Raw genomic sequence first — 26,163 nt, forward strand, 5'->3', positions numbered from 1 at the left:
ACTTTATTATGTGTTATGATTCTAATCAATGTTTGTCAAATAACATATTATACCTTTTCTTAATCTCTATCAAAAGAGGCAACAAGAATACGATTATTGTCCTAAATGTTCTTATTCTCATTTCGCCAGCATTGCAATGTTTGAATAATGTAAAATAATAAATGTATTAAGTAAATGTAAGTGTTTTCAGTTGAAATATAAACAAATACATTGTATACATGTTATTCAAGATAAAGTACACCATGAAATGAATTTTGTACCATATCTGCAGTTTTACAGCTATTTATGTTATACTGGAACTTTAGTAGAGACCCTTCCAGCTTTTTCCAAGACATTTAGATTCTCCTAGGAAAATATCAGCGGGTTTAATGGCTGGATATTTCGCTTGAAGTATGTTCATGTCGACTTCAACATCCCATTGTGAATCTGAACATTTAACTTGAACAGCGTCGTCAACAGATCCTGTAACGACATTTAATGAAGTAATTAACCCAACTATTTATGTTTTAATCATTTCAACTTTCTAAATGATTTAAGATTTACACTTCATGACGGAATTCAAGATACGAGCTTCACGTGAAATAAGAATTCGTAAAATTTTAATCGTGAGTTCGTTTAGACGAATGCGACTGCAGAACAACGGTATCTATATATATACACAACAATTTCATTAAAAGTAGTAGTATCTTTATTTACACCTCATCATTGCATATACATGATAAAAACATCCATGTATATTTAAAAACAAAATATGCAGAAGCAACGATTGAAAATATGTCCGTCTTGACCTTTCATTTTAGTTTTTTTTTTTTTCAGATTAATATTGACATTTTAAGATTATATCCCTTCAGCAGTAATTATAAAATGCATGGTTTGGTTACCTACCACTATAAAACAAACAAAAGTGGATGCAATATTATATAAAAACTATAAATCATTCTGACTGTTTCATGTCTATTCTTTCTCTTTTTTTTTTGGTGGGGGTCTGTTTGTTTTCTTATGCCTGATCTAAAACAACGATGTATGTTTTTGATGGCCATATTTGATAGCTTTAGAGATAATAAAAAAAAGTACATTACCTTATTTTGACACAGGAGGTGCCAGTTTTATCACTAAGTCTTTGGAATCCCGGAGCGCATAAACATGACGAATTTCCCAAAGTATTCACACAGATTTCTGTACTTCCACACACTCGAATTCCCCTACTGCATTCATCAATATCTAAAATATATTGAAATTAATGTAGTGACAGCTCATAATTACCCTTGCATTTTTTCTAATATCTAAAATATATTGAAATAGAGAAAATTGCGCTACAGAAATCCCTAAAGAAAAACCCAAACACGAACAAAATTGAAAATGTTTCAGGCTCGGTTTTGATTGAGCCTGTTTCATGGAGGTACTATGGAAAGTGCAAGTTAACCCGTATTTACATCTCAATAATTCACAACCCTTTGATTTTTTTCAATTAATAACAAAAGTCAATAGCGATTATCTTAATTTCCACAAAATTGTTATACTAATTTTTTAAAATTAGTAGAAATTGGCCAAAATTGACAAAAACCACAAAGGGATTTAAAATTATCGCGTTATTTAATTAAACACAACAAATTAAATCAATTTCAAGCTGTTTTTTACCTTAAACTTATTATGAAGCTATCGGGCAGAAACTTTTTTTCAATTTTTCATGAAGGGAATTGATTTAAGTCAGAATTATGTATACAAATCTTGATAATGATCGACATGATGTAAAGTTAAAGTTACAAAATACATTGATAACATATCTGTTTATCAATAAATCTATCGCTTTTAATACCATCACATGAATGGCCATTTCGATTTAATTCATATCCATTGAAACAGCTACACATAAACGCTCCATCGGTATTTGTACAACTCTGCTCACACTTATCAGGTCCAGAATAAACAACACTGCATTCGTCAATATCTATTAAACAGTGGATAAACATTCAGGATAACGAAATAAATATTTAATTGGTATTGCTAATTGTAATGATGTAAATTCGTCAATATTACCAAAAACATAATATATGGGAAATATAAAATGAATATAATAGAATGTGTTCATATGATACACCTTACTTGTAGTTGATAATGTTTAAATTACTTTGTGTTTATTTTCTTTCTGAAATATTATACAAAGCTTACGTTTAAAACATCATTTAAAACATTATTCAAAAACAAACGAGATAAATGTTTTATGATACGGTGAGAAACTAATAAATATATATTTCTTAATGAAAAAATACAATACCTATAAGCATTAAAAAGTATAACCCTATCATTTATAAGGTTGGTCCTTTTAGTGAGTAAAATATGTCTAAAGTTTTATAAAGTGACAATTATATCTACCTACCTCATTTGGTAAATAAAACAAATGGTATTCTAAACTACTTCAATATCAAAATAAAAACAAATATTTTGAACAAATGACAATACATTCTTTCATCAATTGTGTACTTGTGTTCGTAAAGGGGCGGGGAGCATGACCAATTATATAAATAAGGCAGTTGTTAAACAAAGCATATGTTATATACAATATGTGATTCAGAAACAATTACCTGTGCATATCTGATTATATCCATGCATCGAATATGTTCTTCCCTTTGGACAAGGGCTACATGGCCACGAAGGCTTTGATCGGTAAGCCATTACATTACAATCATTGTAGCAGTGATAGTTTGGACAAACATCTTTGATTTTTTCGCAATACAATCCGCTAGTGTAGCCTGGACAATCGCATGAAGCTTTTACTACAGTATCTGGATAAAAACGTCAGGTAAGAGATAAATTCATGTAACTAGTTTTTGCAATAAAATGTTTTACTTCGAACTTCATGTAAATGGTAGTAAGTCAAATTTCTTTGTTTTTAATTTATTTTTATTTATTTAAAAAATGTTGGGGGGAAAGCATAGACAAAATTGAGCATAATTACCTGAAGGATTGTCAGTAGAATCATTAAATAAGCAAAACGAAACTTCACTACATCCACAGTAGTTGATTGAAAAACTGAAAACACTGCTAGTATTAAATTTGTCGTATACGGTGAATTGCATGCCGGTGTCTATTTCTCGTAAACCAGTGCCAACGTTCCATGTAAAAATTCCATTGTCTGAAAGACCAAGTATTAACGATATAGTTAAAGAAGCAGGAAATTTATTATTTTCTATTCTCTACAAACATTGTGGCCTTTGGTACATTTAAGTATGTGTCAGAAAGATGCAAATCCATCCGAAAATGTCAGTCCGGGCTTATATGGGATTTGAACTAGAATCCTTCCGCTTTCAACCGAATGTAACAACGCTCTAAACCATTGAGACAAAATTCAATTGCAAGAAGCAGTTGTTAGCTGTTTTCTTTAAAGTTATTATGGCAGTGGTGCACTCAACCATCACATATATATTTGACATAAAATATTTGACACGTTTTCGTTTTAATATTCTGTCCGTTGCATCAAAACATTTTATATATTAAAATGCTGCTGTACAATATTTCTTTTAATTCATTTTGTTTTTATTTATAATGGCCTAACATCATTCTGTTTGTAAATCCGTTTTAATGAATAAAGTTTATTCTGAGAAAGGTAAATAAAAAATACTTATTGAATATTCATTCTTCGTTAGTCCTGTGAAAACATCGAACACGAGATTTTCCGGGGGTGTATTATCATCGGTAACATAATCAGTAAGATTAATTGTCCATGTTGAGTTGATACTGACAGTGATTCTTTCTGGAAAGTTGGGTGATACTAATGGAGTTCTATTATCTGAAATAAATATAAAGAAAAATCAGGTTAATTATATAAATAAATCAATGGACGTCTTTCAAAAAAGCTAGATAATAAATAATTATGCATAGGTAAATAATGCATTATTTCATGTATTTCATCACCTGTTCTGGGGGAAATGTATTTAATGTAAACGAAACTTAAAGATACTAAATGTCTAGGTTTCTGAATTGACTGACTCGACATTTTAATACAAAATATTTCAGAGTGTTATATAAAGCTCGATAGTTACACTTGAGTTTATTTTGTTTTACTTCAATCAACCCGCAGAAAAAAAGTCGAAACAGCTCCGAGATATAATTCTATCACAAGAATGTAACAAACTTACTCAATAAAAACGATATTACAATAGTGTAATAAAACTTTGACGTGACGTCATTTGCGTTATATACAATCATAGCGTAAAAGCTAGTGATGGAAATCAGATGAAATTTGTCCCAATCGGTTTAATCAGATGGGACATAATCGATAACTATTCGAATATAGTCGCGTTAAAAAGAAATAGGGAAGTAACATTTCTTCCTAAGGCACTTGATTATATTCAGTAACATGAACTTCATTTAGCACTTTTCAACAGTATTAACCTTATATAGTCATAATTTTACGAAATATATTTTTTTTTCAATTGATGTCAAATAATATTTTTACATACACATCACATTATATTACTATTGTTTACATCACTTATTGATCCTGTTCAACTCCAAATTGTCTCTAAGATGATTTTTTGCGATCGGCGAGGTGTTCCTTAAAGAAAATTACCGTCAGAATTAGTTCTCTTTGATACTTTAAACATTTTCGACGACGCGGAACAAATTTTTATGAATCGATTATTGTCGCTTTACGTAACAGTAACTGATTATCGGCGACTTGCGACAATCGAAACATCACTAGTAAAAGCACGCTAACGTTAGCGTTACATTTATACACCTCTATGAAAAATGACGCTAAGCTATAAACCGTTGTCAGTTTAGGAATGTGATAAATACAATATTATATTCGTGTAGATTCAATACTTGATTTATTGAATTGTTGCATACAATATCATACTCACGTGAGGTACGCATAATATGATTGTATTTAATCGTTCAATATATGTATTGTTAAATCTACACTCATTCAATATCCTTTTATGAGTCATGTATATGTTGTCATACATGACTGCAAAGTCAAAACAAATACGTTATTCTTTTGTATTGTTCAGCACTATTTCGCCTGTCTTATTAAAAGAATAATAAATTACTCGATAGTGGCGTTTTGTAGTTGAAAGACGAAACAAAGAAAATAATATCATTTATACAAAAATAAATCAATAACAGTCATTATTAAATAACTATACGTTATAAGTCCTATAAAAACACCTGTCACGTTCAATAACACGATGACCTGCCTTAAAACATTGCCAATATCTATCCCCGGAGTGATATAGATATAAAGTAATTTGATTGGCTAACAAAGCTGGGCCAAACAATAATATAGATTTCTGCAAAAAAAAACTGGGAAATGGGAGCCATTTTATTTTAACTCGGTCTGTGTAGACGCCGACAGTTTGCATAAATGAAAGTGTAGTTATTTTTACAGTTGTTCTTTGTTATAATTCAAATATGTAAGAATTAAAATAAGAAAAAATATCAGAGGATAAAATGTGAAATAATAAAGATACATGTAGTTATTTATTAAAATTGTCAATAAATAATTGATTTGATATTGGTCCTGTAATTTGTCCTCGGGTAAGTCGTATTAGCCTTTAGCCTTCGGCCTTCAGCAAATATGACTACCCTCGGACAAATAACAGGGCCAATATCAAGTCACTTATTTATTAACATATATCACAAATAACGTTACCCGACTGTACAACATAGATTTCCTTATTATAAACTTTAAAACACTCATTTTACATTTTCTTTGGAAAAATATTGATAGGTTTTGGTGCGCATGAAAATTTTATGACACATTTCTGGCGTCTCATACTTCAGAAATAAGAAAAATAAATACATTTTAAAAAATATATTTTCAATTAAAAGTTATCATTGCGTATGTAAATTAAGACTATATCAATAGGAGTTGTATTATTTGAAAAGAAAAATATTACGAAGTATTTCCCATTTGTGACGTGTTGCATTTGCCTCTTTCATTACATCTAATCCCAGGTCATAATCCCCTGTCCTTGCAATGACGAGAAGGCACAGATTATTGGGTTCCTTGTTCCAATAATTTCTACAAGTCTTGTTGAAAAGTGAAATATTTTCTGGCCGAAAGCTTTCGAACAATGCTGTCAGGTTGCCAAGTTTGTCTTGAAGAAACTCTGGACATGTATGATGTGTGTTGTAAATTGTAAAATTTCCGCCAGTCTCTTTATACATGAATACACTCTCCCAATTATTCCGTAATGACCCTAACAATAAATAAACAAAATGAAACACGACAAGAATGTAGCTTCATTTAAGACAATTATACTCTACATAATTGACTTATACGCCATAATTTCTAGCGATATAAAGTTTCATTTGGTTCATTTTTGTTTAGTTAGGATCTATACTTCTGGCTATTCTCATATAAACCTTTTTGTAAATGAGAGCAATTGTGCAGAAATGTTGCAATCATTAACACTGATGGAAACCAATTGTATGATCCTCTGTTAGTTGTCTTTATTCAACAGCATTTAATGTGTAACTTGTGCAATGTATATTTTTTCAAACAACCTAACATCAGTAACTAATCAAACTGTGATATTGAAATATTGCTAACTTGAATATGTCAAGATATTAGATAATACATATTTCCATGTTATTTTAAAAAATATACTGTATGAATTACATACAAAATATCATTTAGTAAGGTGCTAATAAAAATGTTTATATTATGTTAAATCCATGAAACATTGTTTTATGTTGACTATTTCGATTTCTGCTTTGATCATTTATCATCTATAATGATAACATATGATATTTTGTATGAACTACTGCATTTTTTTTTTTTGCAAAATCATTATTATTTTCTGTAAAAGTCTTTTTTTGTAAATAAAGTTCTAATTTGACTTTAATAAGGGCTTTGTAGGAGATAATAAGTCATAAACAGAAATAAATGTGTCACAATTCGACTTTTGCCCAATTCAGAAGCTGTTTCCGTATGAATTCAACAAATTAAATTTGAAAACATCACTTCTACAGCAAACACGTTTCCATGAGCACATGTACTTTCCTGTATTTTTAAAGCTTAATTCAACGTATGAAACAGAGGCAAAATTATGCAACTACCTGATACTTATACAAGGTAACAACTTCAATTTTATTTTTGACAACCTGTAAATAACTTCATTAAAGCACGAGCTCTTACGCGCGTAAATGTCGCACACAACTTAATTGTGATGTTAAAATACTTAGTTAAGTGCATATATGGTCTGAGAGACTAGACTTGGATGAAGGGGCTATATAAAATGCTTTAAAAATATCAGTAGTTCAATTCTTTTAAATCGGGGTCTATAAAGAGCTTTGTGTTTTAATAGCTACTTAAAAACTATAACTGAAAAAACTGAAGTATATTATGCCGTTCAACGATATATAGTGAGTGAACAGGAGCATATCGATATACGAATATATTTTGCAGAGATTACTTTCAAATGTAGTATTAACTTCGCATGAACAGCTGGCATGGTGTTATGAATTTTCTGTCAATATCCGTCGGTATTTATCCGGGCTGTTATGCTCATAATAAAAAGTGAAAGAAATTATATGTTCCCCTTTATCAAATCCTGTATTATAATCAACAAGAACTAAACTAAATTACATCACAATGTCCGCAATGTGATACACTTGGTTTCCATATAGTGTAATATAAACATACAAACTTGTTATTTAAATTATATATAACAATGTAAATTCAGTTGTTTATTATTTCTTTGAAATCTAGATATCTATATATAAACGGTTCTGTTGTAAAGTATTTATACCATTTTTAAATAAATATATAATGTACATCAACATGTTTATAAATTAGAATAATCAGAAACAACGTACACGATTCTGCAAATTGGAACAATGATAATGCAGATGCATTTTCAGAAACTTTTGTGTTGTTACTCATAATGTAGAAACCATCCTCCCGATGTCCTGCTAGGCCAGTAATGTTTGTTATATTTGCCCTAGAGTCTCTGATGATCTGTATGCTCAGGAAATTGTCAGTCCCAAACACAAGCTACGGTTAAACACAGAAATAAAAAGAAAACGCACACTTAAAAAATACTCCCTCTAAAATCCAATACAAGACAAAAAAATGTTGAAAAAAGTAATTTGACAACAATTCTTATTAAATATTAGAACGAACCAAAACATCAATCATTTCACTTACTGGAACTAGTTAGACTGATGTTATTAGAGTAAGCATGCTCTAAGAAGGTCAATCCAAAAATCTGTATGATGTAGTCACTTTCATCATCCGACATTTACCTTCTCTTATTATTCTTATTTTTATCTCTGGTGCTTTAAAATTAAGCTTTAATTCAGACATTTCTTAACAAATTGCTTTTTGTTCCTTTATTTTACTCTTTTCAATATAATGAAACACCTTTTACGTTTATTATTATGAATGAGTGTACAATTACAAGAAATAAAATTAAATAAAAATCAACCTCTTAAAATATCAACTTCATGCAAATACCTGTTTGATGTAAGATTTGAAACCACAGTTTTGTATAATTATTTTACCACCACCAGCTATCACAAAACAATTATGTTTTAGACGAAGTTCGCAAGGATAAGGTCGTCCATGTCCTAACATTGATGATGCAGAACAATTGCTCTTATATGTACCATTCCTAAACAGTCTGATATCATCTGCTTCCCGATCATAATGGAGCTCTATTTGCTCGTGTGACGTTTTATCCTGGAATATAAATGTACAAAAATAAACGAATGACAGATTTTGTAAATATTTCTGTCAACATTTAGTCTCGCAAGTTAAACAAACATGATAATGTGAGTGTGTTTTCATAGATATGCACACCAGACTGACAAAGTCGTGTTTTATGTCAATTAAAAAAACAACAATAAAATTCGAAAATGACAAAAATTGTTTGCAACGTAGACACATTTACATGGTAATGCTATATTACACAATGGACGACTCATAATAAATGAAATGTTGAGAGTGTGGTATAATGTTATAACAACTATCATTTTTATACATGTTTGATAGTTTTATGTCAATTTAAGTTGATGTTAGTAAAATAAGCCTATTAAACAAAAAGGAACGAAGCATTACAAACTGAATTAATCTATACATTGATGTGTATACATAAAATGTACAGGCGAATATTTATCAAAATTCTACAATTTGAATTGACTTGGGTAGCCTTTATTTTAGATGAGTCGATGTGTTTAGATTTAAAATTAAATTCAAAGAACGTGTTTTGTGAAATCGTTTCATGCGAGCCTCTTGCGAGCATAATATTGCTTTATTCAACGATTTCAGTGTAATTATATATTACTTAATCTGCTCGAATATATCATACATCACGTATCTAAAATGAGAAAGTTTTCAAACTAAAAAGATTCATCTTTCCTTTACTCTCTTATAGTGAAAATGGTAATTTTCGCACACTTTTAACACTTTTTTTGAAATAACGCAAATGGCGTCACGTCAAAGTGTTATGACAAAAGTGTAATATCGTTTATTTTAGATTCGAACATTACACTCCTGCGTCGTGGTTATAGTGATAAATTGAAAAAGGATCGCTGGTAAGAAAGGGCTATACTTACAAGTAAGGCAAAAGCAGAAAAATATGTTGAATCAATGTTTCCAGTCAAAACATAATCTGTTCTAGCTTGTATTTCAAAATTACTAAAACGAAAATTGGAGAAAATACAAAAAAATGACTTCGTCTTAATGAAATTCAAAAGACATAGTAAAATGGTCCGTGTTCTGCTTGGATCTTTGCCGGTAGCCATTTCTTACTGAATCGTGTTGAGCTTCTTTGTTGATCGTGTATTTCATATTTTACATGTTTTTATTCGCTCTAACGAGGAAAAGAATGAATATACGATATAAATGATTACATTTTAATGGTAAAAGTATATTTTAGTTCAAAATTTAATTTGATTTTGATACTATTGCGTGCATCAATGTTAATTACAATTATCCAAACATGTCAAAAAAGACTGGCTACATATTAAAATGGAATTGTGCATATTACAATACAATGTTTGTATTTATTTGAATGCCGATTAAATTAATTTTCTTTTATTTCTATTTTTAATTATATTTCCAAAGAAAATATTTGTTTTCAGAAAAAAATTTAATTTGATGAGAACGCAGTTTTGCATATGAAATGTTATTAATGTTGTGTTAATCTACACACTATCAATCAGTCAGAAACAACGCCTGGGAAATCACTTTTACAATATTATTATGTAACATTGATCTCAGAACAAACTCGTTTGAATGAAATATTCACTTTAAACTTATTATTGTAGAATCAGAGAAATAAATATAGAGTATAGGTAAATGATAGTAAATATAAGATTAGAAGTATTTATATCTCTACAATAACTTATGATTATTTCAATGACGGTTAGTTGAAGACATGTAAATAGTCATACGATTTAACAACTATTATAGTTACATTAACAGTTCTAAATAAACTTACGATTTGTATGTTATACAATTATAGATATTTTGTATTTATATACGCTTGCCAAATATCAGTGTTTGTACAAATTTTAACATAACTTACCATGTTCAAAACGGTTATTTAAATAGTTTTTGTTTTATCTTTTATAAATTATATCAAAATAGGTTGAAATACTTACTTTCCATCTGTCAGAAAAACATATTCACCATGTCCATTAAAATCATATTTTCCTCCGTCTATTGTTTGTATGACAGGATCTCCTGATGAAATTGCTGAACATCAAATGATAAGTATATAAAACAGATACTCAGATTGCACATCATAATAATATTGCTTAGTACTGACACGGGACATAACAATTTTAAACGACCATTATATATCTGGAAACAAACTAAAAAGATGTAATTTATCTATATGTTTATTATTACTATTCTGATATTGACACATTATTCTCTTATCAAGAATGTTTCAAGGGACAAAACAAGACAAATAATCAATAACACTTCAAAATAAAGTACTCTTTCATTTCGATTCAAGAAAAACAGAACGACGGGCACACTTTATATCCTTGCACCTCATGTTCCTTTTTCATTATTAAAATAAATAGTTCATATTGCAATGGACTTGTTGATAAAAAGAGTTTTATGAAACGTATATACCAAGTACCGATGAAATAACAGAGAGACTTTTGTAATAAACTGTAATTCGCTTAAATATTTTTTCTTTGTTTTTTGAAATACGTATAATTCTAGTTTTCACTGAATATTTATCTTTAAACAAAACGAAAATACTTACAAATAACTGGCGGTTCGTAAAAACTACAATCATCAGGTGAATTTATTTGGTAGAACGATTCACAAGATTCTCTTAATGCATCTGATCCGTTTCCACAACAAAGGTCATGGGCTTGTTCAATGTAATCATCTCTTGTCTTGAGGCGGAGATAGCCTGCCCCTGGACCATCTACAAGTAGTTGGCCATTTTCGCTGCAAAAATATTTGACTTATAGTTTCTTATCAGTCTCTAACCAGTTATAACTGAGATCAGGGTCTTTCAAAAAGAACGGTCTGGAGTTGGACCAATTTTACGAATTTGTTTGAGTCACATAATTAGGATACGACCAGGATCTGGCAAAGTACATCCCCATTCAAAAATCAAATTATAAGATAATGTTTTGTTAAAGCAATCAAAAATACTGAAAACTAATCCTGGCTACATTACATTATCAGTGTTTACTTTAAAAGTAACATTTTAAAGGATTTGCAATGAGTTTTTCGTTCCCGGTGTCATGGTAAAAGTCTACTGCAGATATATTTGAAAATAGAACCGATTTTCATAAGCTTTTCTTAATTTATGCATTATTCGATGCTAAAATATAAATTGATTTTACAAAGAAAAAAATGTTATAGTATCATGTAAAATGTTTATAATACTTCACGAATAATATTTGATATTTAATTTAGTGTATTTACAAAATGGCGCAGTTTATCGGCAAATATTCTGAACATTATTTTCTAAAAATTTTATCCTTTATTCACAAGTTTAAAGATTTTTTAAGAACATCATGTCGTTAGAATTTTCATATTTGCTCTTGTATTTAATTTTCGCCCTTTCCTCGAACACTTACATAATTTGCGTATAGCGAACTATACTAAGTTATACCAAGACATGTTTAATTGTAGGGGAAGGGTTTACATAGCACGTTTCCAGACCATTCTATTTGAAAGACCCTGCTGAAATGTAATAACTTATCTTAAACCTAGGTCCGGAATGTAGCTTTATTTTTTTTTCATCATGAATTGAATGTGATGATACTTACCAACAAGGCGTAACATAGGTCTGAATCAACAGATACTCAATATATTATTTCCCTACGAGCAAATCATAGCATTAATATACGCACAAAAATATTTTTAAACAATATATTAAAGAACATTACCTGTAGCAACAAACTTGCTTAGCATCATCAGAAAAGAACCACTGTTTGTAACAATTATTCTTCTTTTCAAATGTGTCGTCAATTGCAATGATCTGCTCTATACAAGGACATGATTCTGCCCTCGCATGTGCTGTGTTGATGAGATCCCGCGTTTCGCTATCAGTTATAAATCCTTGACATGAAAGGGCATCTCCGGCAACTACTGAATTATATAAGGACTTTGTATAAATGATATTAAAGCTAAGGATTTCTATATTTGCAAACTTATGTATTATTAACGTAATATGCTCGTACACCATTTTTTTCTGCAAAATTGAGGTATCCGATCAATAATAAGTGCATCGGATGGATAATACGGTGTCATTAGTCCGTTCTTTGTGCGAAGCGTTATTTCTTCGTGACAATTGAACTCGGACATCGAGTCTTATGGTCATTTGTCCATCACCGCTTCAGAAATCATGTAGATAAGTAGTTTTTTTGTTTTTTTTTTCATTTGAAGCCTTTTCCTAACAGTATTTCAGTCATATAGGCGGGTAGTTTTCTAACCATCGTTCCTGGAGTCAGAGTTACACCAGTACTAGACTACCTTCCTCCGTGTTAAACTACCAAAGCATCTCCTGGGGATCGAACCCACGCCAGAGAGGTAACTGTATTAGAAGTCATCGACTCTAACCCCTCGACCACGTAGGCGGTAGATAAGTAGTTGGTTACTTGCAGAGGCATTGGGTATTTCCTAGGAAGATATCCAGGAAAACCGGTATAGTAGATTGACCGGCGAAATATGACTGAAATATGTGTTAAAATAGTAAAAAAAACAGAGCAAACAAGCAAACAAGCTGAAATGAGAGTATAATTATATAACAAAAATACTTCAATCAAGTTTTCAATTTAATCTATGTCAGTACAAACACAGAAGAAAACGCAATAATGACAACACGCATGTACATTTATTGTTCGTGTATTGTACCTGTTTTTTTTTTTAAGAATGTACTGTAAAATGACAATTATGGATAATACATTTACACACATTACGACATAATGCAATAGAAAACTATGACTAGAAATCTGTTGTACTATTTTAACACCTACTAAAGTATTATCTATCCGGAAAAAAACATCTGGTGTTGAATACATCTTTGATAAAAATTTAAGCGTAATGATATTAGTGCTTTAAAAAGGGGTTATTCCAAAAAAATAAAATGATTAAATTGAAATGATATTAAAGAAAACACTTTGATGGTTTTATTTAAAAAAACGTTTTAAAGGTAGATAAAAATTTAAAAAGGGGGCGGAAATTTTTAAAAAAATTCAAATTACAAAAATATTGAAAAAAAAAAACTTTCCCATGTGAATTTAAAAGTTGGGGCAAAACCCTTTTCACTCAATTTCTAATATCAGCTTGGGCCTTTAGCTTTAATGCAAAATTTAGATCCCCCGTCCAAAGTATTTATAAATGAAATTACCTTTTTCTCCCCCTGAAATTTTTGATTCCACAACAAAAGCTGAAAAAGTTAAAAATTTAAATTTAGATTAAAATTTTCCGGGGGTTTATACAAAAAAAAAAAAACATTGGGGGGGAAAAAAAAAAAAAAAAACCGTAAAAAGATAAACGGAAAAAAGGTTACTTATATTTATGCGTATCTGTATTTCGTATAAATAGAATCACTATAGAACTATATTCTTAACTTTGATATTCTACCACTTTTTTGTATTACATTATTTTACAAGCACATAGTTTTCTGAACTATGGACTGAAACCTTTGATTGCACAGTAACTTATGACGTTCGTTTCTTCTTTTTTTCTAAATATGGAGATTTAAACTTGATGTTAAGAGATAGTGCTATGATTACATTATTTTAAGTAGAAGAAAACACTTAAACTAAATGATACGATTAACAAAAGAGCACTTAAAAGTTTCAAAAAGAAGATAAGTCAAAGATATGACCATTATGACAAAACGTGTTTTAACTTAATCTTAGTCAGCAATATTCAACTCGACTATGTTTCAATCTCATTTACTAGTCGCTAACATCCGTGAAACAGGTTGTATGCAACAATTTTGCGACAATTGTACGTCAACATAATTATTCAATAACTTTTTAAGAGATATAGCAGTAAAGATTATAAAAACAAACACAGAGGCAAAGCCAATAGCATTGTGAGAAAACACGATTTAAATCCCCTATTAATTTAATTTGATAAACACTGGACGCATAAAATAAGGATACACATAGGAATGAGTCTCAAAACCCTTTCCTTTCCAATTTATGTGTCTAAATTTTGAACCGATTAAAATAGTTGAACCTATGTTACAATCATTAGCGGTCTCTGTCTGGCAAATTTTTTTATTGTCTTTCGATTGACAGTGGTTTGTCAGAACGCGTATTAAAGTATAGAGCAATTAACATGAGCGACCCAGTGTCATAAGAACTTTAATTGACATCTTTTGATCAGTCGTTAGAAAAGAAAATTATGCACTCAATTGTAGGGAAAATAGAATAATTATATTTTTCGCTAACCCTGATTTTTCGAACTATAAATCCTAAAACACTTTTAAATTATACATTGAGCTATCAATGAAAGAATTTATTAAGATAATACCGCTGACTGTACGAGGCGGCGAGGGAGATTTTGCATCCTAATCATTGTTTTTTGTGTACAAACACAATCAAATCGAGTCTGCACTTTTCACCTCAGTCTATCATTTTTACAGCTTTTGAGCAAATCAAACTGAATAATAAAATTGTACAACATTTTTTGAAGTGCATGTAGGATTTCTTACTAGAACATATCCACTGGGTAAACAGATTTTTTTGAATATATATATATATATATTTTTTTTTTTTTGGTGTGTTTTACAAATTGATTTTTTTTTCGAAATCAATGTCTGCTCCCCTTTCAAAATTTCATTTCGTTTTGTTCCAACCCCTTTTTTCCGTTTAGGAAACAAAGCATTCTTTTTAAAATTTTGGTGAAACCCCCACGTCGCTTTTTAAAAGGGAAAGAAATTTACGGGGGGTTTTCACATTGGGTTTTAGGTAATCGCCGTATGAAAAACCAATCTGCGGAGTTTTATTTCCAAATTTTTCCATTTTTTTTTTAAAAGTTGCATCTGGTTTTTAAACCGGTGCTACGGGGCATTTTTTGGTAAATTACCCTTTCCATTTAAACCTTTTCCCAACAGGGGCAAAACAAACCCCGGGCCCCGCAACAGTTTTTAATTTTGTCGTTTTGTTTTCGTTTTTTAGGGGAATTTCTTTGTTCACAATTTTTCTTTACATAAAAATGTTTACAGAAACCGGGTATTGCTTTTTAAAACCCTCGTCCCGCTTTAAAACCAAATAAATAAAATTTAAAATTTTAAAAAAACCAACTTAAGTGGTAATGTAGCCCAAGGGACAACTTTGAAAACTTGCAGCCATTTTTTTTTGTTGTACCCCTTTAAACATTTAACTGCTTCGGGGGACTTTTAAATTAAAGCAATAAAATTTTATTAAAATTAAAGCATTGGGGACTCACAGAGTAACTTAAAGTTATTTACTTGTACTTTCAAACCGATTATATCGCAATGCTGACAGGTATTGACGTAATTAATTTTTTTAACAGTCAGATATGAAGACTCTTAAATGATAATGCAAGTGTTGCACGACGATTTCTATTGGATAATCGTAACGCTTAAGTAATTTGAAGTTTTGCAACTGACAATCAAAACGATTTGAGATGTGTTTTTAAAAGGTTTTTTAAATATATATTTCTTTAAAGGATCAGGAAAATAAAGAATAAAACAAAACATGTAACAATCAAAGGGAGATAATCCTTTATCTAAAATACCTTTAAATATTCAACAAGTGACTTTTTTTCACTTGATTGACATTGATAAGTCGATTTGATTTTTGTCTATGTGTAGAAGTCTGATTTTTTCCGATTTCTATTTTCATAAAAACCTATATGAGTTTAGTTATTTCGATGAGTACATTTTACCATTTATAAGTCGAAGCCCTTACATTTCTTTAAATCTTTGATCTCTAGTTATTCTCTACACCTTTTGTCTGGCCGCGATAATGGTCACCGATCAACTTGAATGATAAGTGTTAACTACACAGCCGCTGGTTCTAACAATTCAAGTACGCTCAATAATTTGATCGTGACCACTCTAATTGTCACGATACGATTCGAAAATTTGTTTCATTACTTATCACCCAAACACCTGATGTCTGTAAAATAGCTTAATGTTCGCCAACTTCTTTTAAAAGTCGTTTGTAAACCTTGAGATCCCGTACTTTTGTAAATGAATTGAGCCCGATTATTAAGACGAAGTCCTGATGCCACAGAATTTTACATCCAAGTCTTATCAACTTCGATTGACCAAAGTCATACTCTACTAAAAAAAACTAGACTGGTCATCACTTAGTACCACTGTTATTGGTTCTGAACATTTCAAACATAATGGGGACTACGAGTGTATTACGTTAAACTGTTTCAGAAACCGGTCGAATGTCGAGAAAAGAACCTAAGTTTATCTATATAAGATCTATCAGAAAAGTCACATCATCAATATAAATGCACGTCAAATTCAGATAAAATGTAATCACGGAACATATTCATTTTTAAATTTTGAAATGTTTTCAATATTTTTGTCTGAATTCTGTGATATTTCAAAAAAGATAACAAAATGGTTTAAATTTGTTCAAAGCAAGGAGTTAAAATAAAGAGACCAAAACAATGATGATTAGGAATTATGTGATTTTTACAGAGTTAACAATAATTTAGCGTTGATTTCGGAAACTTTTGTTTATTTAAGTCAGTAACAAAATTATGCAAGACGTATCAAATGGTTTGATTTGATAAGGAAGCATAATGAATAGCATTTATAGTAACAAAAACAATCAAATATATTTCAAGTTCAAAATAAAAAAATCATGGAAACCCAGGCGCTTGACTTATCAATCTTATCACATATGATGTCATGTATAAATATAGTATTAGAAGTATAAGTAGTAATTATAGTAGAAGTAGTAGTTATAGTTGTTTGTTTGTTTGTTTTGGGTTTTACGTTTTATGCTGATAAGATGATCACAATGATGATGTAGACGATGGTGAAGGAAAGGGGGAGGAGGGAAATATTTTCAGTTAAGAAAATTCCAAATGAATGATGATAATGAGTAATATGGTGATGATGATAATGGTGATGATGATGATAGTGGTGATGACGATGATGATATCTATGATTTTACTGATGCTATAATGATTGCAATAATGATGAAGACACAATAATGAAGTGATTAATATATAATTATTACAATAACATGGGATGATGGTGATGATTATGATGATAATGATTATGATGATGTTGATGGTGATGAATTGGTGTTGAAAATAATGATGATCCTGATGTTTAGGATGATAATTATTATTTTTTTAATAGTGTTGACTATGACAACTATATTGATGTTTGAGATGGTTTTGAAAATGACGACAACGATGATGATGACGACGATGATGTGATATGAGGGGAAGAAAATGACAGTTGCTTTCAAATCATAAAATTTCCAAGTGATTGATTATAATGATGAATAGCGCGATGGTTGTGATGATGATGATGATTATTATTATGATGATTTTGTTGATGATTTTGTCTTTGACGATAACAATAATGATTATGCTAAAGTTAATAATGACGATGATGATAATAATTAGGATAATTGTTTTGACTCTTCGTTTTTTTGTCTACTTTTTCCACCAATTTGAAGACAATTTTGGCCATACTGTATCTCTGCACAATCTATCGAGCATTCTTTGAAAAAATAGTATCAACCAATGTCTCGGATAGTGATTAAAATTTATGCAACATGATATCATAGAGAACTATGCCATGACTATGTTATGGCCTTGCATTGGCAACAAAAAATAAATGACAAAATTTCAAATACTTAAGTATTTAAAACATTAAAATAATACAGTATGTGTGGCAATATCATTCGATAAGTATTTTCCATTTTAAGAAAAGTTTTCCATGGCAAAATTATGTAATAATATGCCACCTTTTTGCATTGGAACACTATTTTGGAAATTTGGGATGCATTTATACAAAACCAAACAATGAATTAGAAAAGAAACACATCAACTTTGACATCTGTTTAATATTGAAACATTAACAAATATTTTTCTTTTTTTTTGTTACTTTAGATTATCTTGTCTCCTTTGGTAATCCTTTATTATGCTGTTTTCAAATGTATGAAAAGATAACAGAAATAAATTAAGTGTAGTATGAAAACATAACAACAAACGAAAGAGAAAATGTACTTCAGTGTAAATTTTCACATAAAGATCAATCGATCATAAACCATTTGTAAATAAAGCAAAGATAACCATGTAAACTGAGTTAGTATGAGCCATTGTATATAATGCTATCACCTTTTTTGTTGACAAAATATTTTTTAATTCGTAAAAATAATTTGCCAAAATGTGTTATTTCATTTTGTGTATTTTTACTTCTTATATTTCGTGTCAACTGACATTATTATTTTATGTAAAGAGACATCAATTTGAGTAATTAGTGATAATTAGAATACTCTTTAAATGACAATAGGATAACCAAATGTATTTATTCCTCAAAAGTCATATAACATTGTTTTAAAGCAAACATTATTAAAAAGTAAATAAGAAGTACATGCTTTTTATTAAAGTTCCATTCAGTATGTGAAATTACATAATGAATAACCTCAGAAAACGATTAAGTCATTATCATTTGTATTAATATTAAAGTCAATAAGGATAAAACTTGTAGGCAGGAACAATATATGTTTGACGATGTCGACCTCAAACCTGAAGTAAAGAAGAAATTAATATCAAATAAATTAATAGAATATTGTTAAGTGCTTGAAAAAAATAAGCAAAATATTTTTTCTCGCTATCAATAACTACGATATATTGTATTCTTGCATTCAGATCGGTTATATGAGCTTTGTTGTACATTACTTTGCATAATTAACTGTAACGAAACAGCTATCAATCAGAAACAAAAACCATACAAACTTGGAATATTAAAAATGCAAAGCTGACTATTTAAACTAATTGTATGATTCTTTTAAACTGTTATATATTTAAGTTTGTATAATTTAAAGTAAACATGCTATTTTATTGATATTATACAGAAGTGTTAGCAGAATGTTCATGAATAGCCTTGCGTATAGTCTACAGCAGTGTGAACATATTGATCATGACTGCACTTGGCTATTATGAAATAATTAAGAAAATGAATAAACATGTTCAGTTACGCAAAGAATGAAAATTAATATGCAAAATATCATAACTGTCTTAATAGCAAAGAAAATTGTTGCTATCTAGCAACGTCAGTTTTAAAAGAATCAAAATGCATAAAGAACAAGCACCTCCTATAAACAATTAATATATTTATTTCTAAATTAGCAGCGATATTGCATTGTACATTATCTCTAATTCACTGAGTCAGTGATATAGACTGCCTAGTATAATTAACATTTTAATTGCTTATTTATTGTATTCAATTGATATCACCTTCACAATTATTTCAAATGATAGTAAAAATAGTAAAATAGTGATGACAGCTTCAATATCTTATTCCGCAAGAAAAAATCATGCACAAGACTAGACACATATACACATAGCAATGATAATAGTTTCGTGTGATAGGTTTCTATTATATTTATGATAATTCGTGTATATCTGAGTACACGTGCTTTTACTAATTTTTCTGCAAATGGCATTCTAGCGGTTATAACCTAAATCTCGATGGTAAAAGTATTATTTTAAAGAAATCATTATCATTTATAATATACTTATAGTGAAATTGTGATAAATATTGATGAAATAAAATGCAAATTTGTATTTTCCGTATTTCATTCAATGCAGTGCAACATATTTTCCCTATTTTCACAAAAGTCATTCCGAACTACTTTCTTCTTTATTCAGTCAATACACACAATTAAAGAAGTCCTGAGAATTGTTGGGTCAAAAATGTAAAAAAGTATTTATAAACAGAAAAGTTTTTTTTCTATAAATAAAGGACTTATTTTCATCTTGTGATATGAAAATTTCCATATTCATACCACTCGATAAAAATAAACGCTCTATTTATAGAAAATACTTGAATATCTTTTATATCTTTCAGCTTTTGTCGTTTGCGTCAAAAACATAATTATATTTACTTGTTTTTTCACAGATTCCACCAGATCGATAATATCCTTGGACACATTCACAACTATAGTTCCCAGGGGTGTTTACACACGTTTCGTTTCCACCATGACAGAGAGATTGATCGTGACTGCATTCATCAATATCTGTTTATTAAATAAACAAAAACAAAATTGTGCTAAGAATTAACTACGAAATAACAAATATCATACAGTAACGAATCTCAGCAAATCAGGTAGATCAGTTAGAGAAAGTGTTCTCGGCCAAAGGCTCCAGGTTAGTATTCTTAAAATTACATTTGTTTGAACCCGTTATATGCTATAAAAAATAAATATATATATATAAAATAAACGTTATCAATAAAACAGGATCAAACATCGTACCTTGGTTCAGGATGTACACTATGCTAGACATAAGTGAAAAAAGCAAAACCAAAGCGGTGATTTTGTTTTTTCTTTTTTTTTTTCTTTTTTTTTTCTGACGACAGTGTGTATAATATAACATGATTTATTTCTTGAGCAAAATGCTACAGCGGCCTTTAGTGCATTTATTTCTTAGGCACACAAAGACTTAGGCAGAAGAAGCACCGTCGTTCCGTAAGCTAGACGAGTGGCTTCCTGACAAAGAATCCGAAGTACGGGGTAAATTGCTTTAAATTTACGGTCATAGCCACTCGGCAACGAAGGGAAGGGCTTAATATAATTTTGATAGAGCTTGAGGCCCAAGCCATTTGCTTTTTTAATATACTTATCATTTTTACACTTTTAAGGTATCTATATACTGCAATCTCGGCAACGTATGTCCTGCTGAAAACTCTTTTCTTTGTATCATAAATTGATCGGTACAGGTTAATTCTAATTTGATATTTTTAGAAATTTCACTTGGATCCGGGGTTATTTATTGTTTATTTGAAGTAAATAATTAAATTAAATGGATTTATGACAAAATGAAAATTTATTTTGACTCTCACCTGTTCACTCACTACATACCTTAAGACGGGCATAATTTCACTTTAAAATCCTTCTTATGGCTGAAGATAATTCCCGGTAAATGATACAGTATATTTATATTCACAGCATATTTGGTTCAATTTGAAAATTATGACAGTGTCATGTTATAGTCATATGTTATCATTTATTTCATTACGATAATGAAAATGTTTAAGGCTTTAAGAAACTATGATTTTACAACATGTTTTATAAGCTCGCTGTTGTGAAAATTCATTGACAATCGATTTTTTGAATTTTACTAACCAAACAAACAAACTTAAAAAACAACAAAACATTAAGGGTTAATCAAACGGATACAAATATAGAATACGCTACAATTACAATTAACTATAATGTGATATATAGGTACCAGTGTAATCGCCGTTCAATAATGATTCTTATGATAAACGATTCACGAATGTTTTACTACAGTTGCATTGTCAAAGCATGTATCGGCTTACCATCACATGAGTGACCATCGCGATTTAATTCATATCAATTGGAGCAGCTACATTTAAACGATCCATCAGTATTAGTACAAGTCTGCTCTGGCAGCTCCAGAATAATCAAATAATTTTGAAATGTTGCAAAAGGTTGTCTGCATATTGTGTATTGCAATTGTTATCGATACTTACAGGCTAGCAATTTACTGCAATGCAGTTTGAGTGCTGGCAGGAAATTCAATGTCTTTTTTATACAAAGGTTAAAGCTACGGAATGAATATCATATTGCAAAAATGGATACAATCGTTTTACGTCCTTAGCATTATTTACTCTCTAAACATGGCTGTACATGATAAAAAGGAATGATAAACTAGAACGGTCTATCAGAAAAAAAAATACAACGACAACATACAACAAAATTCAGCAAAACAGTTTGAAAAGACGGAAATACCTATACATAAAATGCGAGTCCCATTTTGACTTTTCTGAGCTCTAAATCCTTCTAGGCAGGTACACGCCCATTTCCCCATAACGTTGTTACAGGTTCCATTACAATAGTACGAATTATTTTACACTCATCAATATCTTAAGGAAAATATTAAATCTGTTTTAACAAATATGTTAATCACATACCACATATTTAAACACACAAGTTCTTATAAGCTAGCTTTCTAATTTCAAGCTACAATGACCACAAATCTTGGATTTAGATCAACATTGTCAACGTAATGTATTTTGGGATAAATCACTTTGTAAAAACCGATGCTTGATTAAAAATAGATTGGAACGACTTTTTAACTTGAATATAGATAAGCGGGATAAGCAATTATTCGGGTAATTGTTTTTAAGTTAGTGAAATAAACCGAGATAAGAACAATTAACACGCGTATGACCATATTATTACGATCTCGGATTAACAGTAAGGCTTAGATAAAAATCTAGTTTCTTTCCAAGTTCACGCAGCGACTGAAATGTTCAAATAATATCCCAGTAACACGTACCATTTTGTGCATTTATTGACGCACAAACGACATCGTACATTTTTATCTAGCTAGATAGCGTTTTCCCATGACCTTAAGTCGGCCTTGGCAGAATTTAAATCCACAACGGTCTTAGCAAACAACCTCCGTAGGCTGTGGGATTTAAAACTTAAAATAATCAGGTGTGTTGTAGAGAGAAAAAACCTTCACAACTAATATTGAACTGTGAAAATAAAATACAGTAAAATGTACATGAATATGACATTGTATGAAATTCTTATCTATTCAATACATACTGTCACATTTGTCATACCTTCGCAAGTAACATTAAAAGTGTTGGTCGCATTTTCTGTATAACCCTCGTCACAGTTGCAAGAATAACCTTTGCCTTTTAACTCGTTTTTGCAAGTTCCATGCCCAGAACATTTACCACCAGTTTCAGCACATTTATCGACATCTTAAATAAACAAAATTATGTCAAAAACGTTATTTCTGTAAAGATGTATACAATACATGTTGTCCTTGCTTACTCATGTACTCAATAGAAACACATTCACACCTTTTTTACACGTGGTGGATTGAAATGTCTTCGAATCTCAAAAAGATTTTACTTACAAAGTTAACGTGTATCCAATGTTTTGGTTAAATTAGATTTTCTCAACCAAAGGGCATTTTTTGCAATTTTAATGGACAAACAAAAATTGGAAATATATCCCGATTGCGAAGTTCACTACTACACAGTTTGTTAGACAAAACTGTAATACAGGGTTAACAATGTTCTTTAGCTTATAAATAGATAAATATAAAGATATAGTTTCGCCTCGATCAAATTCATTTTAATACTTATAAGTATACATAACATCATATTCACTAGCTATAGGGTTTTTTTAGTATAATATCTTGGCAAATATAGGATAAAATTATTGTCACAATCAAGCCAAAAAACTTATTTGTAGGGTTATATTTTATGGGAAACAATTTGTAAAGAAGTCATTAAATATCTGGAAAAACGCAATCCCTCGGAAGAATTAAAAATAATTTTTTATACCCATCAATCATGATAACAAACCTTCACATTCGAAAGTATTGATGTCATAATAAACAGGTGATAATCCTTTTTCACAAGTACATTCCCATTTCTGTGTGTCACTTCGACATGTCCTGGTTCCGTTTATACATTCAAAATTAATATTCTTATTCTTATATTCCTTATATTCACAAACAGACACATCTGAAATTAAAAGGTAATTTATATAACGTAAAATATCCTTTCATAGAATAGTTGTTTGTAATTATTGTCAATATTGTTTTCAATATTGAAATAAAATATATTTCTTTTTAAATGCTACCTAAACAACATTATTATTGATGATATAACTTATTTGTTTAATGTTAATCAACTGCTAAACTATTTTTTTAAAGAAATTTGAAAATATGAAATGATTGAATTTGAAAACGCAAAGAAATGAACATTATTCTAGAGTAGAATTAAAACCTTTTTAATTTTTCCTATAGCTATAATATGATTATTAATAAGCTTTATTCTAGTATCTTTATCATAATGTCACGGAACATTTTATCTTCGCATGTTCGTTTCAAAATAAAATGATAACTACATTAAGTACTAATAATGATTAATTAAGAGTAAAGATAAACACACGAAAGTATTAATATGATTGAGAAATATGAAAGTTATAATTTTAATGTAAGTATATTTTGCATATTTAAGTAATTAAGAGTGATACATTTTTGTTTGTTTGCTTATAAAGCAGCATGAAATCAATGAAAATAGAAACAAATGGCTAGTCTTCATACATTACAAAAACAACAAACTATGAACGTAAAGTTGTATACCATTTAAAATTTTGAAATTTGATTATGACAAAACAAACTCCTGCTGAACAGGGAGGTGCTTAACCTTTAATCAAGAGCTATTGTATCATTTAGTTGATCAAAAAACACATAAAAAAATGCAAAAATCTTACCTTTACATGAAAATTGTTTTTTGTCATTTGAATCCGGGATCGAATTATCATTTTTACATTTACATGACCAGTTGCCGTAACTGTTAACACACGTTTCGTTATTGCATGTTTCTATTTCACACTCATCTATGTCTGAATAATAAAATGTTGGACATATATAAATGCTGTTTTCCCTGCATGTATCTTCATTTCTTTTTATGTTTTACGGTTTCCGTTTGAATTTGTTCGTTTTTATGCCCCCACAATGTGGGAGCATATAGCGTTGCACTTGTCCGTCCGTCAGTCCGTCCGTACGTCCCGAAATCTTGTGAACGCAACTCCTCTTAAACCGGATGGCATATTTTGCTTAAACTTACAGGGATGAACAACCTTAATGTGTAGATGGTAGTAAAGGAAGGAATTTTCGCTGCGACCAAATTTAACAGAATTATGGCCCTTTGTTGATTTTTTCACTAGATACTATGTAGAAATTTTGTGAACGCAACTCCTCTTAAACCGCATGGCAGATTTTGCTTAAACTTACAGGGATGAACAACCTTAATGTGTAGATGTTAGTAAAGGAAGGAATTATTGCTGCGACCAAATTTAACAGAATTATGGCCCTTTGTTGATTTTTTCACTATATACTATGTAGAAATTTTGTGAACGCAACTCCTCTTAAACCGCATGGCAGATTTTGCTTAAACTTACAGGGATGAACAACCTTAATGTGAAGATGGCAGTAAAGGAAGGAATTTTCCTGCGAACAATTTTACAGAATTATGGCCCTTTGTTGATTTTTCACTATATACTACAAAGAAATTTTGTGAATGCAACTCCTCTTAAACCGGATGGCAGATTTTGCTTAAACTTCCAAGGATGAACAACCTTTATGTGTAGATGGCACTAAAGGAAGGAATTTTCCACTGCGAAAAATATACTGATATACGGGAATATACGGTCCCGTATTTTTGACATGTACGGGCGTGTACGGGATGTATTCGTCGAATATACGGACCAAATATACGAGTCCGTATAGGGAACACTGGGTATACGGGAAGTCCGTATATGCATCAGGCATATACGGAATTCCGTATTTGCCCCATATACATGTACGTATATTTGTTCGTACTTTTGAAGCATACGGAGAATAAAATCCCGTATACGGACTATATTAAGGTTGCTATCCCTAGTATACTATAAATATACCAAGGATATACGGGACCGTATTTTCTACAC

General features: G+C 30.2%; 1 protein-coding gene and 1 long non-coding RNA gene across 2 annotated transcripts; both read right to left on the bottom strand.

Moving 5' to 3' along the window:
* Positions 1–301: 301 nt before the first annotated feature.
* On the bottom strand, positions 302–12,832 carry LOC132736798 (mucin-like protein). Its single transcript, XM_060724012.1, has 14 exons — positions 12,376–12,832; positions 11,232–11,422; positions 10,615–10,708; positions 9,565–9,646; positions 8,465–8,689; positions 7,825–8,002; positions 5,901–6,203; positions 3,620–3,787; positions 2,957–3,133; positions 2,583–2,783; positions 1,817–1,948; positions 1,080–1,221; positions 642–646; positions 302–462 (listed from the first exon to the last, which is right to left on the bottom strand). The coding sequence occupies exons 1-14, from the start codon at positions 12,672–12,674 to the stop codon at positions 302–304; spliced, it is 2,358 nt and encodes a 785-aa protein (XP_060579995.1). The 5' UTR covers positions 12,675–12,832.
* Positions 12,833–18,750: 5,918 nt separating this feature from the next.
* Positions 18,751–22,086, bottom strand: LOC132736801 (uncharacterized). The gene is made up of 3 exons (XR_009626630.1): positions 21,999–22,086; positions 20,563–20,694; positions 18,751–19,201 (listed from the first exon to the last, which is right to left on the bottom strand). It is a non-coding gene; the product is annotated as an uncharacterized LOC132736801 (long non-coding RNA).
* Positions 22,087–26,163: the final 4,077 nt, after the last annotated feature.

This window comes from Ruditapes philippinarum, unplaced genomic scaffold (genome assembly GCF_026571515.1).
Source record: "Ruditapes philippinarum isolate M1 unplaced genomic scaffold, ASM2657151v2 ctg5662_1_1_1_1, whole genome shotgun sequence".
NCBI lineage: Eukaryota > Metazoa > Mollusca > Bivalvia > Venerida > Veneridae > Ruditapes > Ruditapes philippinarum.